Raw genomic sequence first — 16,639 nt, 5'->3', positions numbered from 1 at the left:
AGTCATGTCCACTGTGAATCTAAAATTCAATTACTTCAATTTTAAGACTCTTGCACAATAATATATCACTACAATTAACTCCCACCCCCAAAAAAAAAAAAAAAAAAAACCCACCAAATCAAAACAATCTGCATGCATAAGAGTTGTATTCTGATCGTTGGGAAAATTTATAGGAAAATGGGAAAAATCTACCAACAAAAATTACTTGGTTGGGTGCATAAAGGTCACTTGTTAACTCACAATCGTTTGTCTTTCTAAGAATTTCTATTGATCGATGCATGGGCTTCTGGTCTCGCTAATTAAGGCGAGGACGTTGCCATGCATGTTTGGCCATGTCTTTCACTGTGTCTATGCCATTTGGGGATTCTTGCATTTCTTGAATTGCATGTTTTGCTTTCACTAAAACCTGCTTAACCGCATGGTAAGATTTAGCAAATACAATATATATATATATATATATCTACTATTCATGTAATATTTTTTTAATATAAATGCACCAAAAACATATGTAGCAGGGAATCATGAATGGCGCATGTGATGACAAATATAAAAAGATTTGGCAGCAGACACCTTTGGATATGTGTGTCTTCACTCCACTTTGGCATGTTTGCTCCTTTACGTACAAAACTGCCAGTTTCAATGATATGTCACACTAAAAGCAGATATTATACATGCATTGTCATCTCTTTTTTTTTTTCTTATAAATATTATCTACAAGAAAACAAAAGCAATACTAAAATTTATATATATCACAATTAGGGGAGACGACTGAGATAAAAAGAGCAGATATGCTTGACAAATATTTGTTCATTTGTCGTCAAAAGATGTGTGCTAGTTAAGAGAATTCGGCTCGGGTCAGTGTGATGTCTTTCTCCGTGTGTCTCCAATGTATATATGAACCAACTTAATAATTATCAGTGTTTCAGTACACATGTTGTGTTCTTATATATTTTTTATTTTTATTTTTATTTTTACATTTTTTTTCTTTGGAGTTTAATAAACTCTTTTTGTAGTTGTTTTGAGTTATATTTACTATGCTTTTGGAGATTGTTGGTGTTATCAATTGATCTCATATGGTTGAGCGTTAATGTAGTGAATAGAATGTATTTGGGGGAAAATACAAAACAAAAAACAAAACAAAACAAAACAAAAACAAAAACAAAAATAACGACAGAAATATGAGATTGACTCAATATTACAATATATGAATGATTTGATTTTAATTTAATGTTTAAAATAAATAATTATAAGTTTCAAACTTTAATTGGGGCAACCAAAAAAAAAGTAAAAGAAAAAACCCACACCACACACATGTATAATATAAAATATTTTACAATTTAGTGTGTTGACCATCGGTCTCGATCGAAAGAATAGTAATGGCCAATCTACCACAAACTTCAATTTATTTTTTTCCTGTTGAAGACGTAGCAGACAAATATTAAATTCTAGGAAATTGAAATTTCTTATTAAAATTATATTTGTACGGGGTTCGAAAGAGATAACGTCAAGTATTCAAAAACACATTTCATTTCAACTACTATTTTTTAATGGTAAAGTACTTTTTTCGATTATGATATACATAATTTTATTTTTTCCAAAAAAAAAAAAAAGAAAAAGAAAGAAAGAAAGAAAGAAAGAAATTTCCAATTGAAAAAGTGTGCGTAATAATTAATAGAGTAAGTAGCCTCCGAAGGTCACAGACAGATAGACTCACAGGGACAACTCGGGAAAATGAGGGATATAGATCTGGTCTTATTTTTAATTTAATAGATAGACCTTTAATCGAAAAGATTATATTGCCCCTGCTTTAAGTGTTTTCTTTCTCCTTCTTCTCTTCTTTCACGTCTCTTTAAGTGTTTTCTCTATCCTCCTTCTCTTCTTTCCCGTTTCTGCGTTGTTTTTTTTTTTCAGTGTTCTTTTCTCCCTCTCCTTCCTCATTTTCCCTCTTTTTTTTCTTTTTTTTTTTATTCACCAAGCGGTCGACCGCCTTGGGAAAGCGGTCGACCAACGCTTGGGCTCGGTCGACCACCTTCCCTGCTCAAGCGGTCGATCGCCTTGGGAAAGCGGTCGACCAAGGCTTGGGCTTGGTCGACCGCTTTGACAGCTTTGTCGACCGCTTGGGTCGACCAAGCCGGGCAGCCCGGCTTGGGTCAACCCAAACCATTGTATATATATTTTATTGTGTAGTATTATTATCAAAAATTTTGGTGGTCTAGTGGTTAGAGTCCAGGAAAAGAGACTCGAGTCAGGTTCGAATCCTTGGAGAGGAGAATGGAGAGGAGAAGGGAGAGAGGAGGAAAAATGAGTGTTGGACATAATTTTTTTTTCAAAAAAAAAAAAAATCAAACTACCTTTAATTGAGACCCTTTGACTGAATTAAAAAGTCAAGAGTTACTTTTATTGAATTGAAAACAAGACCAAACCTATATATTTAAATGGCCCGGGCGAACTCTTTGGCCCAATATTATTATTACTCGTCATCTTTGTTTTTAAAAAAAAACGAAATAATTCTTCAAAATTAAAAAAAAATAAAAAAAAAACAAATAAATTGTGAGCCTTAAAAATATTCATTTTTTGCTTCTTTTTTTTTTGGGGTAACCTATAAACAGAGAAATATCTAACTATATTATATTCTTATTAAAGTAGAACACTCATTTATTTGTGAATCTTTTTTTGTTTTTTTCCTAAAATTGCTTCTTTTAATCTTACTATTAATAAGAAGATAAGGTAAGTAGTTATTTTTAAAATGATATTTAATATAATAAAATATTTTAAATTTTATATAATGTTTTTGCTTAAATTTTAAATCATATTATTAAAGATATAACTTTTAATTCTACCATTAAGGAGATAAGATAAGTAATTACTATTGAAATGATATTAAAATTTATGGTGATGAGATCGAATATTGCTTTAAAATAACAGGTTGTCACTTTCAAAAAAAATTAATAATAATGGGTCGTCGTTTTGATCATGATCATCTTCATCTTCATCATCAAAGTCGGAGTAACCAACCGTTATCGAGATAATTCGAATCTCATTAACCGTATTTTGCATTGTTTAAAAAAAACACATTTAAGTTTTTCCTTAACAAATTTCAAAATGTTGTGAATAAAAAGCTCAAAAGTATTCCTTAAAAACAATCTCAAACACTCTCTTAATCAAGATTTTGTGCATATTTTTGTAACATTCTCAAATATATAATAGCATCCCTTGACTTGAAATACATGCATAAGTATTATGTTAAAAGTGAAATGATCATTATGGGATTTCAGAATCATGGTATTTTTAAACGAGCTCTTCTTGCCAAACAAGTTTAGACAATCATCGATGACCCAAGTACATCCCAAAAGATTTGAATTTTGCTCACAATGTGGATCCTCGGCAGGACGGCAGCCACCACCAGTCATTTATATTGCCTAATCTTTCTGGAAAAATATGGCCGTGAGTTTTTCCTTTCTTGATTGTGTTCCACAGCTGATGAACATGAGCTCGAATTCAGAGCTTGGGAACTTTGCAATTTATGCTTGAGCTTGTATGGAAACCATTATGCAGGATACAACAACATGATCAGAGTAAAAAGGCTAAAAATTATTTGGAGGAATTCAAAAAAGCACAAAGAGAATGTACACTGCATCCACCGGAGGAACAAAATGAACAAGAAAAAAAAAACCATCACATAATGAATACCGATTGGACGTTGCAGGATTTGATGAAAAGGAAGTCAGATTCGGTGTACGAGTGGTCATACGAGATGGGATCACAATAACATAGTTCGAACTAAAAAACGTTTCTTAAAAACTCTCAAATCCATTGTTTAGCTTATTATGCTTTTATCTCTTGCCTCAAAAAAAACATGAAACCATCATTTATCATTTAAATTTATTTAATTTAAATTTAATTTAAAAATTCAAAACCTGGAAATAGAATCATTCTTCAAATATAGGATATTTTATTTTAATTTCAAAAAGTAGTTTATCTATAACTAAAGCTTTTACCACTTATCATTCACAAATTTTGATATCAAAAAATTGCTTTAAGACGGCAATGGGTCGTTCGTTACTGGTTAGCATAACCATTGCTTTAAGACGGCAATGGGAAATAATTGGAAGAATTTTTTTGAAATTGTCTCAAATCCAACATTAAAATTGGATTTAGCTAGATTAATTTTTTTAAAAAAAACATGGGACTTGAAATTAATTCCATACATTTAGAAACATTCAAATAGATTTGAAATCACAAAATTGAATTCAATGATTTTTAAATAAACCAGTTCGAATGCACTCTAAATAAAATAATGTGATAGGACAATGGGTGGCTGCTTGTAAGCATCCAAGGGATTAGACTTAAACTTCAACGAAAGATGTTGAAACAAACATACCATAATTCCTATTTAATCAATGTATAAACTATAAAGATGAAACCAACACCACCAAGCTCGATTCTTAACCTAATCCGCACACGACTCACAAAGTTAGCCCGACGTATCTATTCATTAATGAAACACCCACCATCATCACAGCCACATCTACGTTTTGTTCAAGCTAGCTAGTATATCTACTATTCGCTAGGAACATCATGTCTCTATCCCAAGGCAGGGAGCACTACCCAAATCTTGTGTTCAATCCTAAATTAGCTTTCTCAGTTCAATTAAATTAAATCATGCTACCTTGATAGCTCATACTAAGTTACTTCAAAATAACATCTACCAAAGCAATTATCCAACTTCCGTAGAAAATCTACTTTACAATAGCCACAGATATAACAAGTGATATTATCTACAAAATGACATTTGACCTCAACCTAGAAAGAAAGTTCCTGCTCGCACAGCAAAAACTATTGTAAAATGGAAGTTCTAGAAATGACTTCTATTAAAAGCTAACCCTCAAGATTTGTCACCAAAGTTAATCAAAATTGGTGGCAAATGGAGAAGCGGAGCAATTTAACAAAAATTTACGCTATTGTAATGACAGAAATAGAACTCGCAATCAAAACAAGAAGTTTCATACAAAACTGAGAGGTTAATCACCACATTAGGGCATTCAGCAAAAGGAAAACCCCATAAACAATAAAACATAACAGCCATCTCTCAATGTGTCGATTAATCTTAGCATAACAAAATTCATATGAAGACTAAAAATAATTAAAAGCCCTGTTTCATTTTCTCAATTAAGAAACCCAACCAAAGGAAACCTTTTCATAAGCTGCGAGAACGAAAACTGAGGGTACTACATCATGATTCTTTCAATCACCCTTTCTACGGAAGGAACAGCCCTCGGTGAGCCTAGCTCGCCCTCCGGTTGGTTGGCACAACACCGTCTGGCAGTTACCGCACACCACAACCGTTTGTGAATGGCTAAACACAGTCGTTCTGTAACAACACACCGAAAAAAATCACACTAGGTAAAATTCTTCGAATCAAACAATCTGGAAATAGGAAAATTCAAAAATAAAGATTGGGAAAGCAAAATAAGAACTTCACAGTTAACACAAAATCACAGTAAGATAAAAATCAAATATTCCATTCATCAAGTCCAACAAATATGGAAATCCGATAATTCTGTAAACAGATGGAAACGGAAGACTTACATATTAAAGCAACCTTGACATTTCACATCCTACAAATGAATAATAAAGAATTTTAGAAATCATGAATACGGGAAATTGAAAAGAATGTAGAGGTTAAATTGGGTACCATGAAGAACGAATTTGGCGATTGGACGAGACGTTTCAACTTGTGCTTCTTCTTCTCAAGCTCCGCCGGCGGATTCAGCAAATCGATATCGTTTGAGAGAACCTGTCACAGCCACATAAATCGATAAATCACAGAAAAATCAATCAACTGCGAGCGAAACGATTGAAAATAAAGATAAAATTCAGAAACATTCATGGAGTTGTGCGGCAAGTCACCATTTTTTTTTTATCTCGGAGAGGGGGAGCAAGCGAAGAGTGGTGGAGGCGAGTAGAAGACGAATAATTCTAGGGTTTTCGTCGGACGTATATATATGTGTTGGAAATAAACATGAACCGTTGGATATTTGTACTCACATCTGAACCTTCCGTCGTTCGTCTCGGGCATCGGGGTATGTTTGTCAATTCCAAATATTTCTTACGAATATATATTTTTTAATTATTAAAATAAAATAAAATAAAATTAAGTTAACGATAATATTTTGAGTAAGTATTTGTTTAAATTTTTGGTCCTCAGTTATATATGTTACCAAGTTGAATACACGAAATTATGATAATGGTTGATATTATTGATTATCATTACTCGTTCTATGGTAATTTTAAATAATTTGAAGTTTTTAGTGTATAAATAAGAATGTTTTTATTTTATAGGCATTGTTTGGTTTGATGTATTATTAATTTATGTATAACTTATCCCAATTAATTTTGCCTTATTTTCGTCATATTATTTATCTATTTATTAATTAATAATTTTATATCAATTAAATCAAATAAATTATAATCTATCCATGAAATCAAATAATGTATTAACTATTTTTTCTTATTTATTTTTAATTTACATTATATTACTTATCTATGGATTACTTATCTTACCATTTAAACTAAACGATATGTACTAGTCACAATAGCATATTAATTTTATATTCCAAGATAATTAATTTAACCGTGCATATGAAAATTTGTATGGCCTCCAAATTGTTTTTATAAGTCAGAAAACAATAACGTTTTTAGGAATCTGGGCCTGATGGCACACTGCCTATTTTATAAAGTGGAAGGGCTCATGGCCCGATAAAAAGCCACACTGGCCCAATTTAGAAATGCCCATGAACGTTTTCAGCTACAAAATAGTTTATAGTTAAATTTTTATTTATTTATTTTTAAAAAAAATTATAGTTAAAATTTTGAGAATCAAATCAATATATTTCATTAATTAATTTGTTTAGACAGACTATTTTAATAATTCATTTCAAAATCATCTCAAAAAAAAAATTTCACTATCAATTTAAAAAAATATTTGAACGGTTATTTAATATTAAATTCGTTTTGGTGGAGGTTGTATTTTGTCAAACCCAAATACAACAATTGTATTATGAAATATTATATATATGTATATTCCTATGTATATCATAAGAACGATCTATATTAACTATCAAATTAATAACGTGATTTAATTTATTTAATAAATTTTTCCATGTATTTTATTTTTATATCATATCATTTCAGTGTAAAAAAAATTATAGCTTGTACTTTATTTTTTTATACGAGACAAACATATTACGTGTGTCATGCCCACCAGTACATATAATATTTTCGAATTAAATGAGTATGATTTCTAACACACGTGTTTGTAATTTTAAAACTTGTGTGTACATTTTTTTCTTCTTGACCTGCCCTGCCCATCTCATCCAAAGTTTAAAAAAGCGTGAAGCGCGTCGAAGCATGGAGGTCAAGTTTAAGCGAGTTTAGAACGAGTTTAAGCGTAAAAAAACGTTTTCAATTTTTACTATAATTTTAATTATTTTAAGACAAACATTAAATAAAATATTAGATTAACCATAATTATATGATTTAATAGATAATTCAAGTTCTAAACTATAAATATACATATTTATAAAAATGTTTTTATTTTAAAAATAAATGAAATCTTGCGTTCTAAAAAACGATCGCTTAATAGAGCTTAAACATGTTAAAACTTAAACAAGATTAAGCGTCGCTTAAGCGAGCATTTTAGAACATTGATCTCATCCAATCCAATCCCCTTGTCCGAAATCGTGGAACAACTGCATTCTAAACCGATACCTAATGTTGGTAAAAACTATGTGATTTATGACCTATATTCCATTATGCATAGATATAAATAATAATTGCTTTTGTTTCTACTTTTTGCCGAATTTTCCGTTGGATTGCCAAAGAAATTTCAACAAAAGGGGGGGATAAATATTAAATATATATTTATTCATTATTTTTATCAGTTTCTTTAATTTTTTTTACAAAATTGAATTAATTAATTAACAATAAGTGAAAGAAAATAATTGTGGTGCATAATGAGTCATTAATGAAATGCATCGCTCGCCTCTTAAACTTCCCTTTATGCCAATCATTACCGTTGGATTTCAAATTTCCACATTTATTCAGATACATACCATTTACAAATACATGCATTTTATAAGTTCCACCAAACTAAAGGTGCAATTTGAAGGCTTGCCATTGTTTTCCAAAGGTTTTCGAGTCACAAAGCTTGATTTCTCGGAGATTTTTTGACCAAAATCTTGGCTTTCTTTGTCCGTAAGTTCATCTTTGATTCTTGTAAAGATATAATTTATATTTGTCAAATTATTATTTGTTGTCCAATGCAGTAATTTGAGGTTAATCTGGTGATGGATCGGATAATTTTTGCTTGATATTCGTAGGAAATATTTTATAGATATAAAATACTTTTTTAATAAAAAAATATATATATATAATTCTTGAAGATGTAAAATGCAAGCTACTAAAGTTTGCCTCCTCCACTTTTTATTTTCGCATCATCGTGTTGTGTCTCTTTAATACACACTATACAACAAAGTTAGAACCAAACTTTTGCTTTTGCTTTATTGTGAATCTCTTTTTAATCTCTTTAGATTGGATTCTTAATCCTAGCTCAACTTTTTGAATATATGGATTGCTTAAGTATTAAATTTCCAGTGCAATTTTAAATATAAAAGAATTACAGTGTGTTAAAGTAAGTCACTACTTGCTTTTCCACTATGGGGGAAAAAAGTCAATCAAGAATATTTTGCTTTTTTTCTTTTCTTTTTTCAATTTTGGTTACATAAAGTTCTCCTATCTACAAATAATCATATAACTTAACCACTTCCTCTTTTTATTGTTTTTTTTTTTTCAGATTTCTTCGCTATGAAGTCTTCTTAATTGGGCAACTTTTCGTCCGAATCTGTGTTTCAAAATTACATTTCACCTTCTTTATGTGCAAAAACATTGAGTTGCATGTTCACAGCTTCTTTAAACTTATAAACTTGAAAATAGTTTATTAAAAACTTGTAAATATTTATGTAAATCTAATTTATATAATCAAGTAGTGGTACATTTGCCTCGACAAAATAGATGTTTATCGGTGTCCTTTATTTTGTCGGATTGAAATCTTATGCACCCTAATAAAGGTGGGCCCTTAAATTTTTTTAAAAAAAATGAAAATTTTGAGTATATGTAAATTTTGTTAAACGCCATGTTTGGATGAACTTCTTGAAAGAGAAAAATTTATCGTCATATCGTGATTTTGAACCCAAACATGAATTGAATGAAATTTAAGGCCACAAATTGTATGTTGACGTACAGTTTTAATTTTGTCAAAGAACTTGATTGTAGTATTAATTAAGTATCTCAAAATATTTTGAATCCATACACTGTTTAAAATAAATCTAGTCAATATTACGAAACTTAATGCAACGATTTTCGATTAAATACTTTTAGAACAATGGAAACAATATGTTTTCGCTTGTTTAATGGAAAAATATGAAAAGAATAACTTTATTGACCAAAAGAGTGCAAGACGTTACTTTTAGTATTCATAATTGGAATCTTGTGCATTTAGCTATCCATGTTTCTACCTTTTTGTTCACATAATGCACTGTCTTTTAACCAAATCAATTATAGATCCCTTTTGAAATATTAAATCGAAGGAAGTGTATTCAAATTCATTTCAAGTTTTGCATGTCAAATCTGATCATCATGTTATATTTTTCATGATTTTATTTTTTTTCATTTAAATGCTCATTTTCTTGCTGTTTATGAACTCCACATTGTCACAAACAGAAGCTTGGCTCGTATCTGCAAGTTGTGATATGTCAAGAATTGGCAAGAAACGAGGAATCGAACTTGAAAACTTGTATTGTCTGCGTGTGTCCTCTCTGAAGCTTCGAATGAGACTCGGGTTTCAAACGGTCGCGAATCTTTTGCTGTTACTAGCAATTTCGGCAGTAGCAAGTTCTGATCTTAACTCGGACAAACAGGCTTTGCTTGAGTTTGCTGCTTCTGTCCCACACATTCGGAAACTTGACTGGAATTCGTCTAATCCCATATGCACTTCTTGGATTGGCATTACTTGCTCGAAAGATGGGACTCGAGTGGTTGGTATTCATCTTCCTGGCATTGGTTTTTATGGCTCCATACCGGATAAAACTATTGGAAATCTTGATGCTCTAAGAGTAATCAGCTTACGCTCAAACTTTCTCAACGGAAATCTACCTTCTGATATGCTTTCCATTCCTTCCCTTAGATCAGTTTACATTCAGCAAAATAACTTTTCTGGTGGCATTCCTCTAGTCCTTTCCTCTAGGATCACTGTTCTTGATCTGTCATCCAACTCTTTCTCCGGAAACATACCGAATCTTGATCTTCCAAGACTCAGGCTTCTGAATTTGAGCTACAACACATTGAATGGATCGATACCTTCTGCCCTGCAGAAGTTTCCCATTTCTTCGTTTATAGGAAACTCTCTTTTGTGCGGCCCTCCATTGACTTACTGCTCGGGATTATCTCCATCCCCTCTCCCCGCATCCGAAAGTTCTTCTTCGCCTGAAATTCTTGGAAGACAAAGAGCAGTCAGCTCAAGAAAACTCAGTACAGGAGCTATTGCTGCAATTGTCATTGGTGGTAGTTCTCTTATGATTCTTCTAGCTTTGGCTGTCTTGCTCCGATGTATGAAAAAGAAAAGCAATTCTGGTGGCACTCGTGTAATCAAAACCAAGGCGTCCAGTATTGCAAAGACTGAGAATTTGAAGTCGGAGGATTTCGGGAGCGGGGTTCAAGAAGCTGAGAAAAACAAGCTAGTTTTCTTCCAACGGTGTTCATATACCTTTGATCTTGAGGATTTGCTTAGAGCATCGGCAGAAGTTCTTGGGAAGGGAAGCTACGGTACTGCCTACAAGGCGATTTTGGATGAATCCACGACAGTTGTGGTGAAACGACTCAAGGAAGTGGGGATCGGAAAGAAAGAGTTTGAACAGCATATGGAGACATTGAATGCACTCGGGATTCATCCTAATGTTCTGCCTCAGCTTGCTTATTATTACTCCAAGGATGAGAAGCTTCTTGTGTATGAGTACATGCCTGCCAGTAGCTTGTGTTCAGCCTTGCATGGTATGCTTTCTCTTGTTTTCTACAAGCATTCTTGCTTTAAAATTTAACTGTTCTACAACAACAGGTAACCGAGGCACTGGACGAACGCCACTAGATTGGGACACAAGGCTAAACATTGCACTAGGAGCAGCAAGGGGACTAGCTCACATCCATTCAGAAGGTGGCACTAAATTTACTCATGGAAACATCAAGTCGTCAAACATACTCCTCACCGATGCCCTAGATGCTCGGGTTACTGATTTCGCCTTAGGCTCTTTATTCAACTCCATTCCCACCAAATACCGGGTTGCTGGATACCGAGCACCAGAAGTGATTGAGGCTCAAAAAATGAGTCAAAAGTCAGATGTTTATAGCTTTGGTGTGCTCCTACTGGAGATTCTCACAGGAAAATCACCGATCCAATATATGGGGTACGATGAGGTGATCGATCTGCCTAGATGGGTTCGTTCTGTTGTTCGTGAGGAATGGACAGCTGAGGTTTTCGACGTGGAGCTTATGAAGTACCAGAATATTGAGGAGGAGATGGTGCAGTTGCTGCAGGTTGCGCTATCATGTGTGGCAAAGGGGGTGGATATGAGACCGAGTATGGATGATGTTGTGCGGATGATAGAGGAAATTCGAGGTTCCGAAGGGGATAACAGGCCATCATCAGAGGATAATCGGTCGAAAGACTCCAACGTGCAGACGCCGTGAGGGGATGAGTAGATTGATTACTGGATGAGTTTTTCAAGTATGCTATGTATACATTCATTTGTTTCTGATGTTTTTGTTGATTAAAATAAAATGACTATTTGTAGGACGAAAGTACTGATTTCTCCCACCCTAATTAGATAATCAACCCCGATGTCTCTTTCATGCACGAGTTCAAAATCATTTTTTTAAAACATTTTCAAACAACATCGTAGAGCCGTTGAAAATTATCACGACTGCAAGAAAGTTTGGGTGGTATACATGTAAATTGAGTTTAAATATGATGACTAGTACATGGAGCGGAACATCAAGCTCGAGACAAATGCATCCAATATTATTGTTTTGGGTCAAGTCAAACCGCACTTATTGGGGTCTCGGCATATTCCCAGGTGGCTAAAAAACAGTAAAAAAAACACAACAGTAATATAGTACAACAATCAAGTTTCAAGATAGATCTTCCGCAGACAGCAATTCTTAAACACTAGTAGTTCGATCGATTCATGCACAGAAATGGAGCAGCAGGCTTCTCATAGCTGAACCCTTTAAAGGGATTCTCCCCACATTTTGGACTGGCAGCTGGGGAGTCCAGGAGCGGCATTTTGGTCCACCGTTCATCAAAGTTGGCGATGCAGTGTTTGCCTGCGACTTGAGGAAGGAAGCTTGGTTGAATTTCTCGACCTTCGAGTTTCTTCCAGTTGATGGATGCGAACCACTTGTGTCCTTTTATCTCCTCACCGCCTTTCTGTCCACTTCCAAGGCGTTTGTTTGCTTCTTTTTGTAGCAGCTGAAGTTTAAATCAAGCAGACGATGATCAATTATATGATACCTTGATCGTTACATGAAAACGAAGTCCAAAAAGAATGAAAAAACTGGGAATTTCATCAAGAATGAAACTTATGTTTCCAATGTTTTTTAAGAGGATAGAGAACGATAGATATAGTTTTTGAGCAAGTGACAAAAGCATGAAAATAGCATTACCCCTTTTAACAGAGAATGAGCATCGCTAGACAAAAATGATGGTAGCTTGATTTTGTCTTTGAGTATCTTCTGCTGAATCTTTTGTCTATTCCCACAAAATGGCGGCTGCAAATAAATGAAAAAGAAATTAAATCTTTCTCAAGAAAAAAGTGAAAAATGCTAAGGTTACAAATTTATTTTCATAAAGTTCAAGGGTTAAAAATTGAGTATATGTGCTTGAAGCCTCGAGCTAACCTTCCCGGTCAACATTTCATACAAGATAATTCCCAAACTCCACCAATCTGCAGCTTTATCATGACCTTTACCAAGAACAATTTCAGGTGCCATGTACTCCAGTGTTCCACACATTGAGTTCGATCTAGTTTTATCGTCAAACTGTTTTGCAAGACCAAAATCGGTAAGCATTGCCTGCATTTAAACAAAATAAAATCTAATGAGTGAAGGCTTAAAATTGTGTTAAAAAACATATTTTTAGTTCTAGTTAAACCAGTGCTGAGAAAGGGGATCTAGCGAATCATCAAAGGACATATACTTGATTCATATTTACATACAAATACAGTGCTCAACTATAATACAATTCAAGAGAAATAATGAGGTAGAAATCCTTACATGGCCCTCCGAATCCAGGAGAATATTCTCGGGTTTTAGATCCCTGTGCATTATGCCGTTCTTATGGAGGTGAGCAACGGCAGAAACCATCTCAGCGGTATATATGCGGGCCAAATCCTCCCTGAATAGGCCATGATGATGGAGTTGAAAAAAAAGGTGGCCTCCATTCACGAAATCAAGAATGAGGTACAATCTATATTTAGTCTGCACCACAGTAAAGGTATCCAAATTAAAACCAAGTTCATAAAGTAAACTCCAATTACACTTCATTCAAATAAATAGATCGAAACACAGCAATCAATTATGAATACCTGAAAAGAATATCTGAGTTGGATGATGAAAGGATGTTCGATCTTTGTCATTATATCCCTCTCCGCTATCATGTACTCCGCGTGATTTTTCTCGACTATCTTATCTTTCCGCATCACCTTCATTGCAAAGATTTCCGATGAACCGATCTTCCTCACCTGGTACACTTTACCAAATGCACCTTGGCCAACAACTTTCAAAATTTCAAAGTCCTCAAGCCCGATAGTCTTCACTGAATCTCCGTCAACCTGAAACAGTGACTTCTTCAAAAAGCTATTTTCGGGACAAGATTCGAAAAATTCCCCTTCAGCATCTTCGTCAATTTCATCCTTGAGTTCTAGCCAGTCTTCTTTCTCGTGCAAAGTAAAATTTCCAATCTTCGATAATTGACTTACACAAGTCGTGGGTCCAACAAAGGAGTGGGATCTGCGGTAGATCACCTCTGGTTCATTCTGAACGGACTGAGTCACTTTTGATGGCACATCAAAATCTTCCGAGTCTTCAGATATTTGAGGTAGAATTGTTATAGTAGGTGCAGGGCCGAAAACATCGGAAAAATCCAGGTCATCCAGCGAAAGGGCGTCGAGGGCTTCCGCAGTCTGAAGCACATGATTCTGTGATGGCATCAACAACTTGGTTCCAGCCAGTATCGATTGTTGTGAGGCAACCATGATGCCAAATATGAAAGAACAAGGTCCGGCTGATGTCTGAATTGAGGCTCCCAGGAAAAGTCTAAATTAGTAGTGATGAAGGACCTCTGACAATAGCTTTGAACAGTAAATAGTCCACAAATGAAACTGGCGTTCCAAGAAATCTTGGGAAGAGGCAGACTGAAATCCAGAAATTGCACTTGCTCTGGTTTCCCACTTGACAGGAAACGGTGGATCCAGATGAGATTCTTGAATTCATGAATATCAGACGACTTGGGCTGTAATAGTACGAAGTAGTAGTTAACTTCATCACAAACAAACAATCCAATTTTGATAAAAATACAAAGATCTCGCCAAGAAATAATTTTTACGACGGCTAGAGTTGTGAAAAAGAAAGTTTTATGCAATCACAATATCAATGACACGAATATTAAATAAATTTTAACTTGTACGTATAATTGTTCAAAAATGTTCGATTTTCCCCAAAACGCAGGAGATCGCCCCCGAGTCCCGACTTACTTTCCTAGATCCAGTGTCTTTTGTACCATTCAGAAACGGAACAAGGTGAGAAAACACGATATACGTCAATAAACCGCAAACATCGTACAGAAACGATAATCCAAGGTTCAGTCACGAAACGAACTTCAATCAATAATCGGCAAACACTCAAAACACGTCAAGAAAACAAATAGGCGAAAACCAAGAAAATAAATTTTGTCCAATTCATCAATTAACTAATACCTAGTAAAAAGCAAAAAGAACCCAGAAATCCCACAATAAATCAACCGTCAAGAAGACAGGAAACGCAAAAACTATGACCGATCAGAAACAAAACCGAAACAAATCTATGAACAAGCACCACCGAACCAAATAGCTCGAACCCCATAAAAGATCTTAAACAAAGAACTTGAATTAAATACCATAAAACACGATCGAAAAAAATTACATCAAGTTGATTAGATCTTACCTTGAGGAAATCCGCAGATGCAGCGCAAAAAAGATGGCAGGTGGCGAGAAGTGAGAAGGAAAAAGTGTCGGGTGGCCGCTTCCATTTAAATAGCCGAACATCCCGTGGCATAGCTAGTTGCGTTCGTAATACGATGCTTACGTGTCCTGTTATGATTGGCTCTCGGAGTCCGCCGAGATTGAATTTCTTTGGAATAATGTGTTCTTTTGCGAGTAGGAAACAGGATACCGCACGTTGTTGATTTCGTATAGAACTGAATTAACCACTTGTTTTATGTATAAAAAATAATTACATTGTAATATAGTATACATGAATTTAGTTATCTAAAAAAATGTGATTAAATTAAATTAACTTAACAAAAAGAGTGAATTTTTAACAGATTATTATTTCTAGTTCATCTAACATAAAATATTTGAGATGATATTTCTAGTTAGAAACTCGATTACGGTTTACGGAGTATTAATTGTAAGATTTGATCTCTTGTTAAACGGTTGATCTGTGAGACGAGTCAAATTCACTCACATTTACAATACTTTTGGTATAACAAGCTAATAAATTATCATAAATACGATTAAAAAATGTGTCTCACAAAATTTACCGTTGAAAATGTTTCACGAGAGTTTTTGTGTGATTAAAATAGCTAATTAGGTTAATGTTGGAGATATATGTTCTAATAATTGTCTTGTTATTAATTAAATCTTAGTTTAAATATGTCATCTATGTTTGAAGATTTTGGGACGTGAATGAAAATTGACTTGAGATTTCTGATGGAGATAGTTCGAAATTGATTTTGAGGCATAAAAAGGTCTGATTTGAACTCAAATTGATTTTTGAATTTTTTCCAACTTTGACAAAACTGTCTTTAAATGTCTGAATGAAAAATATACAATATGTTATAAATAATAAAATGAATTCTGACGGTTAGGGTCAAAATTTCAAATATAAATACAATGCATTTTTTAAAAAAAAACAGAAGAAGAAAAAAGAAAGTTATGGCCAATGCATTATTTAATATTAGTTTTGGTGCACATGTTACGTACTTTTATAGTCCGGTTTTTTTATTGAAAAAACTGAAAATGGTAAAATTTAATAAATACAAAAAAAATATAACGCTTTCGTAAATAAATGGTAACCAAAGTGCAATTAATATATGTATAAAAATTTAAATGTGTGTGACATTTTTTGTAAATAAAAAATCAAAAGGCACATAATGAATGTCATTTTAGTACATGGAAAAATATAAAATGGCTAAAAAAAGATGTCATATAAAACGACTAATTTGTCAATAATTTTAGTGTGAGAATCAATGACACCAATTAAGGTAAAGTTT

At 33.6% G+C, this 16,639-nt stretch overlaps 3 protein-coding genes across 3 annotated transcripts; 1 reads left to right on the top strand and 2 right to left on the bottom strand.

The window, feature by feature from the left end:
- Positions 1–4,976: 4,976 nt before the first annotated feature.
- On the bottom strand, positions 4,977–5,967 carry LOC140871371 (small ribosomal subunit protein eS27y). The gene is made up of 4 exons (XM_073273855.1): positions 5,911–5,967; positions 5,696–5,797; positions 5,590–5,618; positions 4,977–5,371 (listed from the first exon to the last, which is right to left on the bottom strand). Exons 1-4 carry the CDS (start codon positions 5,911–5,913, stop codon positions 5,245–5,247), a joined length of 261 nt encoding a protein of 86 aa, XP_073129956.1. The 5' UTR covers positions 5,914–5,967; the 3' UTR covers positions 4,977–5,244.
- Positions 5,968–9,605: 3,638 nt separating this feature from the next.
- Positions 9,606–11,915, top strand: LOC140871370 (probable inactive receptor kinase At5g58300). Its single transcript, XM_073273854.1, has 2 exons — positions 9,606–11,106; positions 11,171–11,915. Exons 1-2 carry the CDS (start codon positions 9,735–9,737, stop codon positions 11,797–11,799), a joined length of 2,001 nt encoding a protein of 666 aa, XP_073129955.1. The 5' UTR covers positions 9,606–9,734; the 3' UTR covers positions 11,800–11,915.
- Positions 11,916–12,033: 118 nt separating this feature from the next.
- Positions 12,034–15,374, bottom strand: LOC140871540 (serine/threonine-protein kinase AtPK2/AtPK19-like). The gene is made up of 6 exons (XM_073274084.1): positions 15,310–15,374; positions 13,695–14,620; positions 13,384–13,587; positions 13,009–13,182; positions 12,775–12,879; positions 12,034–12,580 (listed from the first exon to the last, which is right to left on the bottom strand). Exons 2-6 carry the CDS (start codon positions 14,361–14,363, stop codon positions 12,278–12,280), a joined length of 1,455 nt encoding a protein of 484 aa, XP_073130185.1. The 5' UTR covers positions 14,364–14,620; positions 15,310–15,374; the 3' UTR covers positions 12,034–12,277.
- Between the last annotated feature and the right edge of the window lie 1,265 nt (positions 15,375–16,639).

Source organism: Henckelia pumila, unplaced genomic scaffold, assembly GCF_033568475.1.
Source record: "Henckelia pumila isolate YLH828 unplaced genomic scaffold, ASM3356847v2 CTG_461:::fragment_3, whole genome shotgun sequence".
Lineage (NCBI taxonomy): Eukaryota > Viridiplantae > Streptophyta > Magnoliopsida > Lamiales > Gesneriaceae > Henckelia > Henckelia pumila.
Note: the sequence above shows the minus strand (reverse complement) of the source record. Positions and strands in the feature narration are given on the sequence as shown.

Coding starts and splice junctions, on each gene's coding strand:
- LOC140871371 (XM_073273855.1), bottom strand. Junction 5,619..5,695: donor CGCCAAATTCGTTCTTCATG/GTACCCAATTTA, acceptor ATTCATTTGTAG/GATGTGAAATGTCAAGGTTG. Junction 5,372..5,589: donor TGTCAAGGTTGCTTTAATAT/GTAAGTCTTCCG, acceptor GTGTTGTTACAG/AACGACTGTGTTTAGCCATT.
- LOC140871540 (XM_073274084.1), bottom strand. CDS start 14,363: ATGGTTGCCTCACAACAATCGATACTGGCTGGAACCAAGTTGTTGATG. Junction 13,588..13,694: donor AACTCAGATATTCTTTTCAG/GTATTCATAATT, acceptor ACTGTGGTGCAG/ACTAAATATAGATTGTACCT. Junction 12,880..13,008: donor ATGAAATGTTGACCGGGAAG/GTTAGCTCGAGG, acceptor ATTTATTTGCAG/CCGCCATTTTGTGGGAATAG.
- LOC140871370 (XM_073273854.1), top strand. CDS start 9,735: ATGCTCATTTTCTTGCTGTTTATGAACTCCACATTGTCACAAACAGAA. Junction 11,107..11,170: donor CTTGTGTTCAGCCTTGCATG/GTATGCTTTCTC, acceptor CTACAACAACAG/GTAACCGAGGCACTGGACGA.